General features: G+C 40.3%; 1 protein-coding gene across 40 annotated transcripts in view; it reads left to right on the top strand.

Annotated features, from left to right (window-relative positions):
• The window catches only part of LOC129721789 (dystonin), a 293,217-nt gene that overhangs the window by 144,372 nt on the left and 126,585 nt on the right, over window positions 1-22,260 (top strand). For all 40 annotated transcript variants that reach the window (XM_055674769.1, XM_055674767.1, XM_055674768.1 and 37 more), the window contains exon 3: window positions 8,371-8,432. In XM_055674769.1, coding sequence (XP_055530744.1) covers window positions 8,371-8,432 — 62 coding nt within the window. The remainder of the gene's footprint in view (window positions 1-8,370; window positions 8,433-22,260) is intronic.

The raw sequence follows: 22,260 nt of genomic DNA, 5'->3' as shown, positions 1-22,260 counted from the left end.
CATTATTGGATCACAGGATACACTATGCTCTTATAGTTGCGGGATGTTTCGCAATTCTGATTCATGTTTATCAGAACAAATGTATGTGGGACTACTTGTGTATATTAGGGACAAGCAGGTACTAGGGGACATACCTAAATGATGTAACTTATTACTATTCAATTTTCGAACCCCACCTTCCCCTGCCATCGTGTATTTACCGATACTTCATACATGATCGGCCACAAAAGCTATCGCTCTCACCCCTAAAATGCTGTATTATGCATTTATGACCTCTTAATCGATGCTTACCCACTACTTTTGGTCTTGTAATTCTTTTAACGAGCCTTTCACAGCTTCAATCGCTCTTTTAGTAAACACTAACGTCAAAAATGTAAGCGCAAACATGGTACGAAGCAGAGGTAATAGACTCTAACTTCCAGTGTTGAGAAGTCACCATTTGTGAAAAAAAAAATTCTTCTGAATATTTCAAAATGAGCGCCATTGGTCTTTCTCTTCAGCCAATTTCAGCCATTTTATAGAAAGGATGCAAAATTTGTTTCATTTTAATAAAACCTACATACCCTCACTGAATTTTGCCAACATCTGACCAAATTGGCGCAAAATCCGTCTCTTAGTTAACTTCGTGCATTTTTGTATTTACTTGCAAACCGACTTGTCAACCTATTAAAAACAATATGATAAATAGTAAAACAATCAAAAACCACTTCAAGCAAGGCAAATACCTTCATTTAACCAAGCAAACACGAATGTTTTATATACCGCAACTACAGGAACACCCATTCACAACCATAGGAACTCTACCGCAACTATTGGAACAAAAGCGTGCAACTTATTTTAGTTAATTTAAACCCTCAAAGCGGGTTCAAAGTCAATTTTAAGGTGCAAAATTATCAAATAGAACCAATTTCAACAGAAAATAGTGAAACGGACCAGCTAGATTTGATTTTCTTAGCCAAAACATGGCTAAACATGCATAACTCGTGCTTAGCTCCTCCACTATTGGGTCATTTACCCTATCAGTAGTAATACGTATAGCGTTTTGTTTGGCCTATCGATTAAGGAAAAATGCTGCCAGGTTTCTTTAAAAATTAGTTGCAGTTGAATCGCGCAGTACAAAGGACTTTTTAATTGAAAAGTACGTGCTTGTAGTTGTTAGCTTTTCTGCGACCGGCAGTCTGAGCCTATTGTTACTACAATACAACTGACCCAGTAATGAATCACGCGAACTTGGACTTGGCAGTCGCGCGTTACATATTGCAACAAATCACGTTTCAAACGCTGCCGTTCGACAGTTCCCATGACTAATCGATTGTCGATGACCTATCGAATTGATTGAAGTTTCGGGTTATTGCACTAAGTTTTTTTTTCTGTATCGTCTCGAACGACAATACTCCCAAGTCCACCTCTGTTTGAATGCTCATTCTGATCGCCCTCCTTGGATCATTTCTATTTTTCGCCATTACCACAAATCACGACGTCTCGTCATCGTCGTTGCCATCGATCACTACTTCTCGAAAAAAAAACAACCGATAAAAGTGGTCTCCTCAAGTCGTCACTTGTTGCTTATCTAGGCTCGAACCACCACCGGAACAGTATCTATAGCACTCCTACTAATGACACATGTCAATTGACTAATCGGCTCACGTTTCACACCGTCGTCGTAAAAGAATCATCATTCTCGCTGATTGATGCGTTCAGTTTCGACCAAAACGGTTTGTATCCCCGAGAAGCAGTCATTCATCGGTCACGGACGGTAAATGGAATTTTCGGTAATGATCGATCAGATAGCCGTTGGTAAAAAAAAAAAAACAAATGCCACGGGAGACACTGAAAAATTGCCATCTCCGGCATCGATGATTTGTTTTCCATTCCACCGAAATAAAATCGTTGGCGTTCAAAACTCGCAAATCTGGAATTGCTAATCTGATGGCAATGGAAATACCATTTCTTTCGCTGACTATCCATGACAGTCAAGGCAATCAGATAGAGCATTTGAATTAAGTATGAGAAATCTAAATTACCTTCATCAGCCTGAACTCTCACGTGCCTGTTGCTGTTCGGACGTCGTTGTCTACTATGCACTTCTAAGTTTATGGCGTGGCGACACACAAACAAGCGCACAGGTAGCGGCAAACCAATTAGGTACTGTTTGCTCACCTCGCCTCTCAACTCACCCCGGCTCGATGTGCGTTCACCCAGTCTATTGCTATATAGTGATAACCTTTTCTTCCCATTCACATTTCGATATCTCGAAACGCCATCAAGTGCCAGTTTTAGTGGGAGCCCTATTACTGAGGCACGGGTTGGTTCGGACTGACCTAGACAAAACCTTACTAATGGCCGGCCACCGGCTGTCTTCTGCGCTCTCTGACTTTCCGGTCGAGGGAAGCAGAAAGAAAAAGTACACAACTGGTTGAACACAATTTGAAGAGGAATTGCAAAAACTATCTTTAATGCGATTTACTACTTATATGACAAGGAATAAGTAGAGTATGCTATTCAGCTTACAATAAATATTTTATGTGTCTAATTTGTGCATTTAAGTACCTTCGAGATGTTCCCCCTTTGGAAAAATTGTTTCACCCAAAGAAGATAGGAAGCAAACTTGTGGTAAAATGGGGTCGCATATCAAGGAAACATTGACATTTTATTGCTTTCGGACATGGTTTCACCTAATCTAGAACAACTCGAAAATGATGCCTCTTGGAGCTAACGTTGTTTGAATTTAAATAATCGTGCCATTTTACATAAAACAATAAAAAATTTAATTTTCCTGCTTGACTTGTTTTGTATATTGTTTTACTGTGTATATAAAATATGTTTTGAATTGGTTGTATCGAAATAAAAAATTTTTTGTTTCAAATAAATAATTTTGAACAAATTAGTATATTTTGACGCAATCATATTTTTTTTAACTAGACTTTTGACTATTTTTATTGACTTTTTTTTGGTAAGATTTGGACCACTGCGACCATTTTTTATCTTTTGTGGTAATTTTATTATTTTTATTTTTTTTGACTAATCAGTTTAAAACTTCGTTTTCGACTGGAATCTACTAAGGTCTAAGAAATTGCGTTGATTTCTATTTGCTCGTCATTGACGTTTCGGTCCTTTTATGGGACTATCATCAGGGTCTACATTATATTTAACGTTTTATGAACAATTGGACTTACATTATGGCAAAAAATACTCAATACGACAATGGAAAACTACTCACTCGAAACGGTAATCAACAAGCTAAAGTATTTTTTCAAATGTAAGAGCAGTCGGGTCGTATAGAGTTTGATGCCTTACATCCAAAGCGCAGATACAAATTAGTTCGTTTTTGGGTTAAGCACTGGTTGTTTGATGGAAAAAAGAGTTTAACTAGTTTTTTAGGAACAAATAAGCCAATTTAATACATCTATACAATTGTATTAGGAAAAATATAATTATATCTGTTGAATTTTATCTTGACTAAAAAGAGTGTCTTTTGAAATAAAACTGCCTAGAGTAAGGTATAATAAATCTCTTCGGGGATTGTAATTATGGCGCGATATTGGTTGGAGGAACGAGGTTTTGATAAGACTTCTTTCTCTTGACAAAATTCAAGTTCTTATAATAAAACTAACCTGGGGTATATCAGTGTCCTCTTCAGGGAATTATATTTGTGACGCGGCAGAACGAAATTTCGCAGGAAGAACGAAATTTTCAATAGGACTTCATCTTCTTCATCTTGTCGTAATAAGTCTCACTTAGAAAAATCCTGGCCAGAGAAAAACGTTTGGTGATATCTCTCCAGGGAATTAGCAACCTTGAACGGAAGGGTGAAAACCTTTATACTAGTACGAATATAAATAATGAGCAACTAGTACGAACATAAATAATGAGCACTTCAATAGTGGTAATGACACCTTAGTGGAAGTGATGAGTCCATAAAGAAAAATAAACACTAATATTACTATTCATGATAGTCAGTAAAGGATCATTTAAATTGCTAAGATTTTTGTGCAAACATACTCTGAAAACGACTCAGAAAGCTTATTTTGCATTTTTTTTATCAATGTGTTGAATATCTCAGACCTTTGAAAGTTTTGTTTATCTGTTCAAAAGTCTTTATTATCAAAATGCTAGAAAACTTTGTCCGAAGATTACCAATTTCTGTCTCATCTCAAGAGCGTAAGAGCAAAATGACAAAATTATTTTTATTTTTTTTCCTGCATGAACTCATCCAGAAAAATTGCATCTTTTGTGATATCGCCCTGGTGTTTGCACTCATATTATTGGCATTATCTTTATTGACTATTATTGAAATTCGTGCTTCTGTGTCTGATTTATTCACCCTTCCTTTTTCGCAATCACAATTCCCTGGAAGTTTCAATTAAATGTCCCTGTGGCCAGTTTTACTGTAAGAGGGAGTTTTTTTTTGTCAAGAGGTATATGAGAATTACCCTATGCTTATGTCCGTTGGCTTTGAACGGCTTGGATTCTACTAAGAATCGAACCCACGACTACTCGCTTCTCAAAGCGGCAGCGAAGCCCTCTTTATGAAAATCTCACTTCATTATTTTACTAGAACTGTATTATCGCTTTTATATTTTTCTACATTTCGCTGAATATATAAGACCTATATTTCAACCTTTGAAATGTCAGGTCTTTTGTTTAGTTTTAATCATGATGAGTAAAAATGGAGAAAACAAAAATCCATGTTTATTTATCAATTTATTTTTAATAACTATCAACATTGTAGTAATTACATTATGTTAGTTGGTTATTTTAGAATGAGTTTTTTCAAATGCTTCGTTTTATTCAGTTTGGTATTTTATCTCATTATTTACATCCTTTACCTTTTTTGTCTTATGGAAGTGTTCACTTTTCATAGTTTATTTCAACTCGTTTGTTTGAAAATTCCAAATTATTGAAAAATAAACTGTTATTATGGATATCTCTGAGCAACTGGTACCATTTTCTTCGAACCGCTCCATCAAGACTGTCCATAATCATGTAATTTGAGTTTTGCTTATAATACCTCTGAGTGATAAGTGTTTTTCATGTAAATTTTCTCCGAAATACGTTAAAATTGTTGAAATAAAAAATCAGAATATACAGCCAGGTTTTTGACGCGACTTTTTTATGCGGGTTGCTTTCTTCAATTACTCATAACGGTACAAGATATCGACCTCATTCCAATCACATTTTCCGTTCTAGGACAAAAGTAATCCTGCTTTCAAAAAAATTACAATTTTTGATGTAAATACATACTGAAAATTTATAATATTGCATTTTGGCCTTTAGACTGACTACTATCATATTCAGTCAAAGTTCAAACAAACGTGGCTTTTTAAAGACAGGTCAACTACCTCAAACCTTTTAGAATTTGTATCATTTTCTTTGAATGCCTTGGACAGTGGCCACCACATAGAAACCCTTTACACAGACTTTAGTAAGGCATTCGACCGCATCGACATTACATTATTACTTTTAAAATTGCAAAAAATAGGAATAGAACATAGACTTCTTAAATGGCTTCACACATATTTACCGGAACGCAAACAAATTGTTCGCTTTCAAAACGTGTGTGCTGATCCCATTCGTGTCACCTCTGGAGTCCCAGAGATTACTGTCCTACTAAAACACCTGAAAAAACTTGTTTACAGCGATGGAAAAAAAATCACCTCTAGCGATTTTGAATACATATAAAGGAAGCCTACGATGCGTTGACATCATCGTCAGTATGCGAATAACAAAGTATCGGTGTTGGTTCACTCTCTTTGCTTTCCTTTTTACGATATATTGCTTGTCGTTAGCGTACACCACAACAGATGGCTCTCAATGTGCACAACTCGGTATATGAAGTTATTCATCTCTGTCACACAGAGCGATCAGATCTTGTTATGTTATTACCCATGAATAAGATTTTTTGTCAGAAAAATAAAGAAAATGACAATGTATGCTCTCCTACTCTCGCTCAAGTCAACCGCTACCGAAGTAGTCCCTTCCTCCACACTTTCCTTCTCACCGCACCACACCTCTGCTGCTGCTCAGGCGACATGATATTCTTCTGCTGCTATTCTTTGTTCCCCTAACGACCGGCATATGGAGAGACAAACGCAACGAGCGAATCGCTTCTCAGAGCAGATGTAGTCTAGTCATGTGTTTATTTTCTCTTAGAAACCTACGCATCATATCATCATTTCATTATGTGTAGAGAGGATTCAAGTTTAGTCGCGGTCTGTAACACTTCATGATGTGTACATATGGAGATTAAACGATAATTGCATCATATTCGTTTCGTTTCCATCACTGCTTGTGTATGCAGGCGATCTGAAATTATTCATGGAAATAACCGAAGTCTTTACTCCAAACTCAATGTGAAAAAATGCAACTCAATAACTTTCAATGGAAAAGCTCAGACTCCATATATTGACATATTTTTAGGAAACCAATTAATTCTGGACACTAAGCTCACATTCACAAGACAATTATAAAAAAGGTAAACAGAACACTAGGCTTTATAAAACGCTTCAGTCACAACTTGCTGGACCCATATGCTATAAAATTATAATGCGTAACCTATGTCAGAGCAATTCTGGAATACTTAAATACTGGGTCCCAAATAACACAAATAACGAAAAAGTCCTTACGTAATTTGCGGACCATAGTGATCTTATTTGAAATGTTCCCCAAACTTTGGGTCAGATATGAGAAGACCATTGACACATTGAACATTGACTAATTATTTAGAAAAAAAAAATTGTTATTGAAAATAAAAACAAATTTAGAAAAATAAGATGAACAATTTCTCCATAGTAACAACTGATTCCAATAATGTGGATAATAAATATTTTTTTAATATTTTTAAGTGTGATAAAGTATTCTGATTTGTTTTTCTTTAATTCGTAATAATCTTTAACTCGTAATTGATTGTATTTAATACGTTTTGCGCAGCTTTTACTTTTTAAAACTTTATTTCTTTTCTCAATGTTCACAATCTCTATCTATGGTTCTCGAGGCCTTTGCAGGTTGACTAGTTTCACGATCTTCTGTTAACTCTTCATTATCATTTTTAATTCGAATTAAAAAAACAAACGATTCCAATTAACTTCACATTTTCTTTTGACAAAAGATACCATCTTTTCGTCTCTTAACTAATCCACAAAACGAATTCCCCCGCGCAGAGCTGGTAGGAATGATCTCGTCTTAATTGTCCATCGTTTTCGGATGTCGAAATCAGAGGGGCCATAATTTGCATAACCGAACGATTCCCGAAAACAAGTTCTCTGCCTGCATCATCCGTTGCTAATTCTCAGCTAAGCCTACGAAACCGCAGAACTTAGCGCCAGAATAACTGGCGGCGGTGTTGAATAACTGCGGGTGGAAGTGCGGTCAGACAGACTGGTGGATATGGCGATGATGGTGGCGGTAGTGGCGGCTGATTCGTGTGCTGGAAACAACAACAAACCCGCCGTTACCGCCTGTTCAGGTTGTACAGAGTCGTTTAGATATTTCATCTCAACTCCATCTCTGCTTGCACCGAACCGGTTATCTGATGACCGGAGTTTACTTTGTTGTTCTGCTAGGGAATCAGGAAAAGTTACCTTATAATGTTTGAGTTCGTTTGACAGCGGTCTCGCTGCGTTGTAGCATCCTTTCACACTGGGGTTGTCCGAAACGTGACGTTCTACGCTATTGACGGTCGCTGTGAACTGATCGCTACTCGTGAATGAACGACAGCCATAGATGTAATTTTCACGTCAGCCTCCGACTGAAACCGCCGATATTTCTCTATCTTTCATTCATGCTCCTGTAGGCCTACTAATTACGGGTTTTATCACTTCTTCGCGAAATTGCTTTTACGACGGAGACCGTACGGACGGTTCGTCATTATTTCACCGTTAAATAACCAAGGGGACCGCAGGTCGCGAACCACTTTTTGCTAGTTGCACGTTGATGCTCTACACCAAGCAGGTTCGTCTGACGAAGTCACTGTTTCCTCGTAACTAATGAATGTCTAGAGATGAGATAAACGTTCCGTTTCAGTGGTTAAAAAAAATCAGTGTTCGAAAAGTCCGGTCCGGTCCTGTCATGCTGATTGTGGAACGACTTTATGTATTCATTTGAAGAGAGTTTGCGCATATTTTTAGCTTGAGTAAAACAGTCTTCTTTGAGTTTAACAAATTGCCTGCTAACAAAATGTTAAGCTCTTATGAGCTCATGAGACAACTAAGTAGAAATTGACAAACCAACTGGCTGAAAGCGCTGCCGATTTGCATGCTGATTGAGATTGATTAACAACATAATATTTTCCACAATTGTCAAATCATTAATATTTTTTTCTTATTTCCTTTCTCTCCCTTTCTTCCCAATCGCGTACGGCGCAATCCACAGACGAACGAGATGCCATACAGAAGAAAACTTTCACAAAATGGGTCAACAAACATTTGAAAAAGGTAAGACACGATTTTACTCAGCGTCGCTATCAACACCAACTACGGATCGGGGGCTGCTGTTTGAACAAGTTTGCACACCGGGAACACCCCGGAATGGGTGTCCCGCGTAATGCACATAACCCCCGAACAATTCAAACTGGCTCGAGTGAAATTGCGGGCACGCACCAATACTGACGAAAAAATGTCTAACCAACCCGCAGAAGTCGTGTTACTTTCTTTTCAAACATGAAATGAAAACTGTTTTTCACTTTTTTTTACTAAACTGGCCCTCTCGTTTATAACTCCAGCTATAACTTTTCTATTCCGCAGAGAGCTTTTTACTTATAGCTAGCACTGCTCCGCAAACGTTGTTGTACGAAGCAGCGTAACGCGTGTGTGTCTCTCGCTATACCCTCGTGCCTCCTCATCCGTTCCCCATGGATAGCGATCCCCGGTTGTTCTGCCTTTCTTGCGTTATTATCTCTACTATATTATCTCATTCAGCAGAATGATTAACATAATCTCAGCTGTCTTAAGTTTTGCTCCGGTGTGTGTGTTCGAACTCGTGTGTGATCTTCTGTTTTCTTTTCGGCTGGTTGTTGCGGGGTTTTAACCAAAATTTGTGTTTGCCAGCTGTTCGTACGTGCGGTGGGGTTGTTCAAATGCACCATTCATACCATAAGAACTTTGAATAAATACCAAACAAGGCAAACTGCACTTTTGGAAATTTTGCAACGAAGAGAAAAAAATCCAATTTGGTTCCTTGTGGAACAAGAACCTTGAGTAAAACAAACCAACTTTAAATGTAATTACGAGCTGAAATTTGCGGGATTCGTGTATTAAAGGGGTGATTTGTTTTTTGTTGGGAATATTTCAGGGGCTGATAGAGGGCCAAATTTGATGTAAAAATAAACTCTTCTATGTATATCCCCTACCATAGTTCTATTCGGAGTCATAAAACATTCAAGTTTTTTGTATACTCCTCCATGACGTGGCTCTGACTTTAAGTGTATACCTCTTATAGAAATTCTATTGATTTCATTTTAAAACTGAAGCAGACAGGGAGTTGATATTAGAGAACGAACTGTAGAGCGCTTGAAAACGTTTAATTTGAGTAAAAACAATAATGTTATCTAAGATTTTTTATGACAAACACTAAAATACGTTTGAAGCAGTACTACTTTCGTATATTTTTGCTTCCAAAATGTTATTATTCACATTTATTTGGACATGTTGAAATCAAATGGAACCAAATAGAATTGTTCCAAATGGTATACACTTGAAGTGAGAGCCACTTCATGGAGCCAATCGCCCCTCGAAGCTAGAAATATTACATTTTTCGCAATGAAAGATAAGTAAAAGGACGAGTAAAACGATTTTCTAGCAAACAAAATCGAAATCAAAAACTGATAAACTCGGAAGAAGTGACCCGATGGATAAATGCCGAAAATAACGATTCTCAAAATAAAAAAATTCTAAAATCGTTATGTTTATTGTCATTGTTAATTCAAGTCGATATAGCTTAAGATAAGCTTAAATGCAAAAAAATGGCAAAAGACAAGTTTTCGAACATCAGATGAAGAAAAAAAAAGTTATCAAACGACCATGCGTCACCGTTGAATCACGACACCAAAGCTTCACAGTACTTGAAATGTACTTCGTCAAACCTACACTAAAAGTTTGCATTTTTTATCCACGGGACTGCTACGGGTGCTCCTATGGAAGGCTTGGCGCGTAATCCATCAATTTAAAAAGTGCAAAAAAATTATACAAAAGATAAAAATTATAAAAAATCAAAATGAAAAGGATAAAAATGATAATATGAATACAATTCAATATCGAATAGCTTGTTTCATTTCTATGGACTCCATTTTAGCATTTACTCCTTCTATTGTTTACTAACATGACATCCCTGCTTGTCATAGAGTAAAATTAGGCTTTACTTCTTCACTGCGCCTCTTCTTTTGCGCTATACTACCAACCTTAGAAACACTACACCGCACCACCGTGTGCTACATTTCGGTTGTTCCGAGCAACTCTTACTAACACACATCTCGTGTGTTTATTGCGCAAAAAACAAACTACAAGCGAAAAGTAGGTACCGTATCAGAAATCGTCATATTTGGCTAGGTTAATGGCCCCGATTTTACCGTGCGCACATGCCGACGCTCCTGAGTTTCAGACGAACATATGCGAGCCGATACATCGATGATCGAAGGAAGATGAAATTCCTCGGTCATGCTTTCTCGCGGCTACCTTAGCATTCCTCAAGCTTCGATGTAGAGAATGGCTGTGAAGCAGCGGGAGTTTGATTGGCCAGGAAGTTCCGCACATAACCCTTCGTGTTGGTAAATAATGCTGGAGCAAATTAGAAATGCGTTCGAAGAATATTAATCGACTCACCGATTTCTGCAAAATCGCTTGTTGTTTGGGGATCGCGCTACAAAGTGCGTACAAATGGCTCTCAGACGTCAGCAGCGTAAGCAACCGTGAAGCGCGCGCGCGTTTGTTGTAACATAATACCTCTCGCGCTCTCTTTGTCTGTTGCTAGAAAAATGGAAGGTAAACATGATGCCTTAAATGCAGAACAACACCACGCAGCTGAAAAACAAGTGCCAACATAACCGCACTACATTTGGCGGGCTGCTTTGGACCCCTGGCCGCGATAAACTTGTAGGCAGGCTTGCTTGCTACAGCAACGGCTGCCGACTAAGAAATGCCACGTACATATGTTTAAGCGTCATTCGAACCTGCACGCATTTTTTAATAACGAAAAGGTTCCAGGTGATATGACAATCTGATGGTGCTGCTCACGAAATAAGGTTTTGAAATTAACTTTTCAAAATCCACAATGAGATTGTTTTTTTTTTGCTCCTGACTACTGAATGCGCAATAATTCATTTCACTGAATATAGCAAACCGGCAAAGGGGCAGCGACGACGGCGCAAAACATGGATCGATTTCTCGCAACTTGCTCTGGTAATTTACGCGCTCCCATAGCTAGGTCCTTTTGAAGTCGACCTTGCGAGTACCGATTTTAACCGCGGCAACATCCCAAAAGCAGTTCGTTGGTTATTGCTGTGCTAGCGGAGTATAACCGACGATGAATCACTCGAAGTTACGCATCGGTCTGCTTTTCTTTAGTAAATAATCGTCACAGCGTGATTCATCAGCTTTCGATGGCCGGGGTGTCGCGCTGAACATCGTGTTCAGTTTTCTGGATCCGGTCTGACCATAACTCGGTGTACATACTTCCTTACTGGGTTACTGTGCAAAGGACGTTGCTCGGCGCGTCTCGTTGCGTCGCCTCTTGCGCACGGCGCTACTGCACCTTAACTGTCGATCTGTCAAGTTAATGTGTATGGCATTTGTGCTATCTTGTTACATCTTTATTTCAACGGTTTGGACTCTTTTTCATTGTTCACATTGTATTAAAGACTTGTAGTTTCATGGAAAAACATTAATGTCAGACTGATCACTGACTCATAAGTAGTGGGACGTGCTTCGAAATGGAACAACATATCACGAGTTCGCGATAGCTCATAGCCAGCAATGAAAAATCTGTCAAGGATTTTGATTTTACTTTTTTTTCTTGCATATTATAGCTGCTCCTGCAGAAAAATATTACTCAATATTTATTGACTGACACTTGAAAATGAAATCAAATGTACTTATCGCCCTGTCTGTTATGTTTGAAACACTAGTGGTTCGGCTTTTAATGAAAGAAAATCATCAAACTGGTTTTGGAGCACAGGATTAAGAAAAATTGTATTCTGGTTATTTACTTTATTTTGAAAAGTTATTTTGAATAAGCAATTTGAATAATAACGAAGCACGTTGTCCCCGCTTTTGGCATGGATCATTATCGAGCTATTCCTCCAATTCTGCGTCTTCGGAAGTGGACAGCCACCAACAAGGAAATTACCGCTTGTTTCTGTAAACTTGTTTTAACTCTCGATGCGCTTCAGTTAATAAAATGAGAAAAGTAACATTCACCGCAAATAACGATTTTTCGACACAAAATAAGTTGGAGAAAAAATTCACTTGTAAGGGGGGGGGGGGGGGGTACCCTACTCTGGAAAATTGAAAAATAATAATTTTTGTTATTTGTTTCTCGGATGTTTAGGGTATGGTTAAGTGTTTGGGTATTTTGCTGTTCATTAAGGTACATCTGAAATTTTTTCAGCGACTGAACTGATTGTTGCGTTAAACTCATGTACATTCGATTTCGCTTTCATTCAATCTAACATTTACTCGGCTTCTTTAGTATATAAGTTTTATTATACTCCTGATTAATCGTTTTTTACTTCTTGAAAGGAGAAATAATTAATTTCTTTCTGTCAGGGAGCACTTAGTTGATACGAATCCTACAAATTCTAACAGAATTAACCAGAGGCGTCGCGCCGCTGGTATCGTCACATGTGCACCAAACATTTATTTAGTTCCTTTTCCTTGAATGAAAGAAGAAAATCAAACCAAAGTGTTTGATGCTTCAAATTGAAGGGTTTCACTGGTATGCTTACTTGTTTTCAAAGATTATCTTATTTCGATAATTGTATACGCTCGCAAATTAGGGAATAGGATACTTGTGCAGTGCACATTTTGCACAGGTGGACCCGACGCCACTGGAATTAACAACACAAACGTTGTTGCAAAACAACCCTTGAATTTGAATCAGTAAATACCAGATTTCCTGGGGTCTAAAATTAGTCTGTACTTGAAACTCATTCTCACACCGACCGACGAAAAGAGTGCTTTGACCGATATATAGAGTGGTTAACTTACTTAACCGGTTCCACCGTTTTTTAAACCATTAATTTCAATGTTTATCCAGCTAATCAAAAAAGAGAACGCGATGACGGATGGTCAATTATCTTACATACACTCGCTTTTAATCGAATACACACTTCGGCACTTACATTTTTTTACAGGTCGCACTGTTAAATTGCACATTTATGCATTCACTCTTCTAGTACTTTGTTTCGCTACAAACTGGAACGACAAAAAAAAACGTTTCTTTTATCTCTCTACTGTACACGTACCGCAAAGGTTACTCAATTACAGTGAAACCCTCGAGCCCCGTAATTTTAATTAGAGGGGCTCAGTAGGCGATCATTGCAGTCTCGGCTTCAGCTCGAGCACAAATGCTTGTAGCGCTTACATGTGGGCACCCAAACAACACTCGACCTTTCCGGTTAATGTTGATCATATTCGAACCTTTGTTTATGCAAATATACTTAGGCCCGGTTCGAGAGCAAGAATTGATCGAATTTGGCGCCTAATCTTCGAGTATGCTGTTGACAGTCGGGTAGCCAAGCGCGCCGCCAGTCCGGCCAGAGTATCAATCGTGGCAATTAAATTAGTTTCGGTTATCGAACGAAAAGTTAATCCGTGCTAAGCCGCGAGCTGCTAGATGGACTGATCAAAGTTAGGAACGCATAATGATAACGAACTTATGCTATGAAGCGAAGATTAACATTAATGTGTCTCGTTTGGCCGGTCCTGGAGGCGATCCCTAAAATAGCGTGCGACGAATTAGGAGTTTCTCAAGGTCAAATATTTGATGCGAAGAATGTCTCACGGAGTGTGGTGAAAACGTTGTTGTTGTTAAATTGCGCTGAGGGTTGTTCGCGTTTGTGAAGGAACATATTTTTGGATAGTTCAATCAATCCCGGTAGCGAGAACTACTATGTTGAGTTTGATGCTAAAATTATCGGTGCATACCGCACGGGCAAAGCAAACGGAGCAGGTCTAACAAAGCTTTACCGCTTAATTAGTCGCCGTCTCGTATGCAACCAGCTGCATCCGGCGTATGGCGGTATTGTTTGTTTTCCAGGAACACAGCATGCAATCCCGCCCTGTTCACTTTCCCTCGAGAACGAAACAGACCGCATGTTGTTGGTTAGGTTGTTTTTTGTGCTTACTGGCTATTAATAAAATATGCCGTTTGTTTAGAATTTCATTTATTTAACCAGCAGACCAAACCGCGTACATCATCTGCGGATTCTGGTTTGCTTTCTTGTCGAGTGAGATTGACGATTGCGTTAGTTGTTGAACGGCATGAGAAATCACTCCAGTTCTTTTTGCGATCGGAGGGTCAGCAACACATGAGCAATACTTTCAAAGATTTATGATGCTTAGCTTTTCGAAAGCCGTGCAGTGGACAGATTGTAAAGCGGTTTATCGGCGTGAGGCCGAAATCTGCGCAGATTTTATTGACCATAAATAGCGCTCACTTTAGATAGCGTCAATGTTTGGGGTGTGTTAATTTAGACTGTCTAGCTTTGGGCTAACACTCCCAGAATTGTGCTTATATCTGGTACATTGGATAGAAAAGGAGCAAAATGAGATATGTCGTACGTGTATTTCGTTAGTTTTTTTTTTAAATTCATGCAACATTTACGAGAATGACCTTGATCCTAATTTGCCATCAAGACAAGCGACATTTATAAATTACGATTTATATGTCTCAGTTTGTAGCAGTTTGTTTAAAATATTCACTGCAAAGTGAATAAAATAGAACTTATCATTTTATATTTATGTCATTGTTCTAAGTGGCTCGATGAGTCTCAGAACTTTATCACAATTGATATTATTTCCGGAAATCCTTGAATTATTTGTTTCGGTTCGGACTAGGGTTTGCAATATTCCCGGGAAACGGGAATGAAAAATCTCATTTCCCGGGAATTCTCGGGATCCCGGGAATGGTACATATTCTTAGCTAAAATTATATTTTAAACAAAGTTTGTTAATAGAAAATAACGAAAAAATCGTTTAGAAATCAGTGCGCATAAAAAGGAATTAAAAAACAAGAGTTGTTCAAATTCACATCAGAAATTCGTGATCGATTTTGTTGCAGATTTTTGTAGAAGAGAAATTTTCAGGGTTTTAATTTCAGGGTCGTTAAACAATCGCTTCAGATCGGCTGACAGTTTTCCGTTAAGCTCAAATAAATTTCTATCTATGAAACTTTACTCAAGTACGCTGAATCACCACCGCTGGTGTATGTTTTCTACAATGCTTCTAAATCATCGATTCCAGCTCTAGCTCTATTTCATTAGAAACTGGAGTGTCCAATACTGTAAGTTTGTTGAAAAGAAAGCTGAGTGTTTGGCAGGTATTAGACGAGGTAAATATTTGCTATATGGTACGTACTTTTTGGGCAAATCATTCTTCGGGTTAATATTTATGCTATACTATTACACTATGGCAAATATTTGCTCAAAATTCTGCAAAGCCTCTTCGCTTATCAAATATATTTACTATGCCATTACTCGATGCGAATTATTTTCAAAAAATAAACTGCGTTTCCATTGGCAGAAAAATATTTCGAACCATTTTGGAGATGGTATCACAATTGATAAGGTAGTAGGATTTCATTTAAAAATTTGGATTGATAACTGGAACCTTTGGCCAGTTGGCTTCTGTGAAAGAATGAGACCATCCGGAAGGAACGATGGAATACTAAATAATCAGTTCAATACGACTCAAAATTAGACAATTTCAGAGCATTTGCATGCTTACGTAATGAACCTGCAAAAATGATTTTTTATGTGCCATGATTTTTTATCTGCCACGACCCATTTTAAGCAAATATTTGCCTCGTTTGATGCCCACTTTAGTGCTACTAGCTGCTATACATTTTGACGACGTCAGTTTCGCGTTTTGATGGGGTATTTAGGAAACTATAGTGAATCTTGCGAAATTTTTCGAGGAACTCGGGAATCCCGGGATCCCGGGAATCAATATTTCTGTTCCCGGGATCCGGGAATCCCGGGAAAAGGTATTTCCCGGGAAATCGTTCCCGGGATTGCAAACCCTAGTTCGGACATCAACCATTCTTAAAGAGTAGGACGGTCAAAAATTGGTTTGGAAATATTTGCCACCTTTCCTCTTCCAGCTCTCGTATAATATTTCCGTCCAGGATGCTATTTAAAGCCTGCCCTGACGTAAGCTTCATTATCCTTTACCACGCAATAAAGTCAGCAAGTTCCCGTTAAGCTTTCGCGATCGTTGTCTTTGCTTATAGTCACGATTTGGAGTCACCACCTTTTTGTAAGTCGACAGTCCAGTTCGTTTCTTAGCTCAATTCACAGTTGTAGACGACACTTCCACTTGCTTGCGACATCTCGGACGGAAACCTTGGAATTCCGCTTGAAACTGCTGGCCACTCTTTTCGTCGTTTTTGCGGCCTCCGGATCTCGATTTCCCCCCGATCCTGTCCTTCTTGGCAGTCGACAAACGTTCTCTTTTGACTTTTAACGTAGAACTACGTCTCTCAGGAAGTTCGGATACATATGGATGTAAACTGAAAATTTATCTATATAAGAGCCTGCTTTCATTCTGTGCCGAACACGCATCAGTATCGGATGTGTTTGGTGATCGCTCCGATAGAATATAAAACAAAAGACGCGCGAGCGAGTGTTGGCATTGTTTGCCTGGTCGAGTGAAGGTTCAAGGTCGCCCGCCTTTGTGCAACTGTTTCGCATCGTGGCTGTTTGCTGGTGCGTAAGCCGATTTGGCTGCTAAGTGATTTGTGCTACAGCAGTGGACGAGAATCTCAACACAAAGGAGGAAAAAGAAGAAGCCAACAGTTGACAGCGAGTTGTGTCGCTGTGCTGAGTGATCACACACCCGGCTCGCTGCTGGTGGCTGTTTGGAGCTGCTGTATTGGTGCTGCTGGCTGTAACGGCTGCAGCTTCGACCGTTCGGACAACCAACCCTGCTGAAAGGAGAAGTAAAGAGGTACGTGTTCTGTCGGCGCTAGTGCGCTAGATTTAGCGCGATGGATGTAGATCCCTCGCCTCCCGTGCCACCATCCCCGAACCCCGCCGACCCTGTCCCTCCTGCCAACCTTTCCTCTGTTAATTCTCCAGTCCCCCCTCGCCCCAGGCTTTACCCGGACGGATCTCAGGGCAGCTTCACTGTTTTCTTTCGGCCAAAAGCAGGACCGAAATCGAAACCGTTAAACATCCTGCAGGTTTCGAAAGACCTGACGGAGGGGCACAAGGCCGTGACCGAAATCTCCAAGGTCAGACCCAACAAGCTCCGTGTCGTGGTCAGCGACCTGGAACAGGCCAACGCTATTGCTCACTCCGAGCTTTTCACACGCGAGTATCGCGTTTATATACCCGCACGAGACGTGGAGATCGACGGTGTCATAACCGATTCGAGTCTGTCGGTCGAGTGTATCTTGGCAAGCGGTTTTGGCTGCTTCAAAAATGCTTTGTGTCACGACGTAAAAGTAAAGATCATAGATTGCAAGCAATTGCGGTCTGTGTCTCTTGTCAACGGCACAAAAGTGTACACTCCGTCAGACTCGTTTCGTGTTACGTTTGCCGGATCTGCTCTCCCTAGCCACGTCTCGATCGATCGGGTTCGTCTGCCTGTGCGATTGTATGTACCCCGTGTTATGAATTGCACCAATTGCAAGCAGCTAGGCCACACAGCCGCCTACTGCTGCAATAAGGCACGATGTAGCAAGTGTGGAGAAACTCATGCGGACGATTCTTGCAGTGTAAATGCTGAAAAATGTATTCACTGCGGGGAAAATCAGCATGAGCTCTCCACATGCCCGGTGTACATGCAGCGCAGAGTTAAAATCAAGCGGTCACTTAAGGAGCGTTCAAAGCGATCTTACGCTGAGATGCTGAAGAAGACCGTGACCACTTCTACCATAACATCGAACACCTTTGATCTGTTGTCCTCTGATGAAACCGATTCTGACGATTCACCAGCGGGGACATCTTATGCCAATCCTGGGGCGTCTAGAAAGAGGAAAAATATTTCCTCTCTTAAACTTCCCCGAAAAGGTCCTAAGATTTCCCAAAGTGAAATGAAAGTTACAATCAAACCAAACAGTGCTGCGGAAAAACCGAAGCAAACTCCTCCTGGGCTTGCAAATTTAAAGTCCCAGAAGGAGTTTCCAGCACTACCAGGAACATCTGAAACCCCAGTTGTTCCTTTTGCACACCCAGTTGATGAAACAAACTCTGGATTAGTGAAATTTTCTGACATTGTGGACTGGATTTTTGAAACTTTCAATGTACCCGATCCAATTAAAATTTTTCTTACAGCATTCCTCCCAACAGTTAGATCATTTTTGAAGCAGTTGACTGCCCAATGGCCCCTCCTTGCAGCGATTGTATCCTTCGATGCCTAATTCAACTGCGTATATGAAGGATTCTATCTCTGTCTCACAGTGGAATTGTAGAAGTATTTTACCAAAAATTGATTCATTCAAAGTTTTAATAAATAGAAACAAATGCGATGCATTTTCCCTTTGTGAAACTTGGCTTACTTCCATGATTTTAATATTATTCGCCTTGATCGAGACACCCCATATGGAGGAGTACTTTTAGGGATTAAAAAGTGCTATTCTTTCTATCGTATTAACCTCCCCTCGATTCCAGGCATCGAAGTTGTCGCATGTCAAATGACAATACAAGGTAAAGAGCTTTGTATTGCCTTAATATATATTCCTCCCAGAGCACAGGTTGGGCAACGGTTGCTCTTTGATTTAATAGAACTTCTTCCCTCGCCACGTTTAATTTTGGGAGACTTCAACTCTCATGGTGTGGCTTGGGGTTCCCCTTACAATGATAACCGCTCCTCTTTAATCTATAACCTTTGCGATGACTTCGACATGACTATTTTAAACAACGGTGAAATGACACGTATCCCGAAACCTCCAGCGCGCTTAAGCGCTTTGGATCTATCCTTATGTTCGACGTCGCTACGGTTGGATTGCACATGGAAGGTAATCCTCGATCCTCACGGTAGCGACCATCTGCCTATTCTTATTTCAATTACAAACGGTTCAACTCGCATGCGACCAATTGACATTCCGTATGACCTCACACGGAATGTCGATTGGAAGTTATACGAGGAAATGATTTCAAAAGCGGTCGAATCGATTCAACATCACCCACCACATGAAGAATACAACCTTCTCGCGGGCTTAATCCTCGACGCCGCGTTGCAAGCCCAAACGAAGAAATATCCCGGCGTAACGATCAAAGAGCGGCCTCCAACTCCGTGGTGGGACAAAGAGTGCTCCGATGTCTACACGCAAAGATCCGACGCGTTTTTGGCCTTCCAGAAGGGAGGTATACCCGACGACTATATACAGTACTCGGAGCTTAATACCAAGCTTAAAAGCCTGGCTAAAGCAAAGAAACGCGAATATTGGCGTCGGTTCGTGAACGAGACGTCGAGGGAGACATCGATGAGCACTCTTTGGAACACAGCCCGAAGAATGCGGAATCGCGTAACGGTCAACGAAAGCGAGGAGTCTTCAAGTCGGTGGATATTTGATTTTGCCAGGAAAGTATGTCCGGACTCTGTTCCTGAGCAAAACATTGTTCGCGATGCGTCTCCGGGCCACGACGCGATAGAATCACCTTTTACGATGGCAGAATTTTCAGTTGCCCTCCTGTCCTGTAACAATAACGCGCCTGGGTTAGATAGAATCAAATTCAACTTGTTGAAGAATCTACCCGGCAATGCCAAGAGGCGCTTGTTGAACTTGTTCAATAAGTTCCTGGAGCAAAACATTGTACCGCAGGATTGGAGGCAAGTGAAGGTGATCGCCATCCAAAAACCAGGGAAACCAGCTTCTGATCACAACTCTTATAGGCCGATTGCAATGCTATCCTGTATCCGGAAATTGATGGAAAAAATGATACTCCGTCGTTTAGACCACTGGGTCGAATCAAATGGTCTACTATCAGATACTCAATTTGGCTTCCGCCGTGCCAAAGGGACGAATGATTGTCTTGCGTTGCTTTCAACAGATATTCAGCTGGCGTATGCTCGCAAAGAACAAATGGCGTCTGCGTTCTTGGAGGCTTTTGATTCCGTTTCTATTGACATTCTTTCGGGTAAACTTCACCGACAAGGATTTTCTCCAATTTTGAACAATTTTTCGCACAATTTGTTGTCCGAAAAGCACATGCATTTTACGCACGGCGATTTGGCAACTTTTCGCATTAGCTACATGGGTCTTCCCCAGGGCTCATGTTTAAGCCCCCTTCTTTACAACTTTTATGTAAATGACATCGACGAATGTCTGGCAAATTCATGCACGATAAGACAACTTGCAGACGACAGTGTAATCTCTGTTACAGGAGCCAAAGCTGCCGATTTGCAAGGACCATTGCAAGATACCTTGGACAATTTGTCTGCTTGGGCTTTACAGCTAGGTATCGAATTCTCTCCGGAGAAGACTGAGATAGTAGTTTTTTCTAGGAAGCATGAACCTGCTCAGCTTCAAACACAATTAATGGGTAAAACGATTTCTCAGGTTTTGGTACACAAATATCTTGGTGTCTGGTTCGACTCTAAAGGCACCTGGGGTTGTCACGTTAGGTATCTGATGGAAAAATGTCAACAAAGAGTGAATTTTCTTCGTACAATAACCGGACAATGGTGGGGAGCCCACCCAGGAGACCTTATAAGGCTTTTCCAAACAACGATATTGTCTGTCATTGAGTACGGGTGTTTCTGCTTCCGCTCCGCAGCAAACACACATTTGATCAAACTGGAGCGAATACAATATCGTTGTTTGCGTATCGCCTTGGGTTGCATGCAGTCGACCCATACGATGAGTTTGGAGGTCTTAGCTGGAGTACTACCATTGAAAAACCGCTTCTGGAGCCTGTCTTCTCGCATTCTTATCAAATGTGAGGTCTTGAACCGTCCTGTGATTGAGAATTTTGAAAGGTTAATCGAACTTAATTCTCAAACCCGTTTTATGACATTGTATTTCAATCACATGTCCCATAATATTAACCCTTCTTCGAATATTCCAAATCGTGTCGACTTATCAAATACTTCTGATTCTACTGTGTTTTTCGATACATCCATGATAGAAGAAACTCGTGGAATCCCGGATCATTTACGCGTGCAGCAGATCCCCAAAATTTTTTCCAATAAACATCGAAACATCAACTGCGACAATATGTTCTACACTGACGGATCACTTCTTGATGGGTCCACTGGCTTCGGTATTTTCAATAACAATTTAACCGTCTCCCATAAGCCTGATAATCCTGCTTCTGTTTACGTCGCAGAATTGGCTGCAATTCAGTACACCCTAGGGATTATCGAAAAAATGCCCACGGACCATTATTTCATCTTTACGGACAGTCTCAGTTCCATTGAGGCTCTCCGATCGATGAAAGATGTTAAGCACTCTCCGTATTTCCTGGGGAAAATACGGGAACATCTGAGTGCTTTATCCGAAAAATCGTATCAGATTACCTTAGCGTGGGTCCCTTCTCACTGCTCGATACCGGGCAATGAGAAAGTGGACTCTTTGGCTAAGGTGGGCGCAACAAACGGTGGAATTTATGAAAGACCAATTGCCTTTAATGAATTTTTCTCATTTGTACGTCAGAATACGATCATCAGTTGGCAAAATGCTTGGACCAGAGGGGAACTGGGAAGGTGGTTACATTCCATAATCCCCAAGGTATCGACGAACCCGTGGTTCAAGGGGTTGGATGTAGGTCGGGATTTCATTTGCGTGATGTCCCGGCTTATGTCCAATCACTATAGATTTGACGCGCATCTCCGTCGTGTTGGGCTCGGGGAAAGTGGTATCTGTGCCTGTGGTGAAGGTTATCACGCCATAGAGCACGTTGTTTGGTCATGCCCTGTACACCGTGACGCCAGGTCTAAATTAATAGCTTCCCTGCAGGCCGAAGGTAGGCAGTCGGCTGTTCCTGTTCGTGATGTCTTGGCGACCGTGACCTATCCTACATGTCCCTTATATACGTTTTCCTGAAATCCATCCACGCCCCAGTTTAGTCCTACCCCCTTCCGCCTGCATCCAGCCTAACGACAA

Source organism: Wyeomyia smithii, chromosome 2 (genome assembly GCF_029784165.1).
Source record: "Wyeomyia smithii strain HCP4-BCI-WySm-NY-G18 chromosome 2, ASM2978416v1, whole genome shotgun sequence".
NCBI classification, from domain to species: Eukaryota; Metazoa; Arthropoda; class Insecta; order Diptera; family Culicidae; genus Wyeomyia; species Wyeomyia smithii.
Note: the sequence above shows the minus strand (reverse complement) of the source record. Positions and strands in the feature narration are given on the sequence as shown.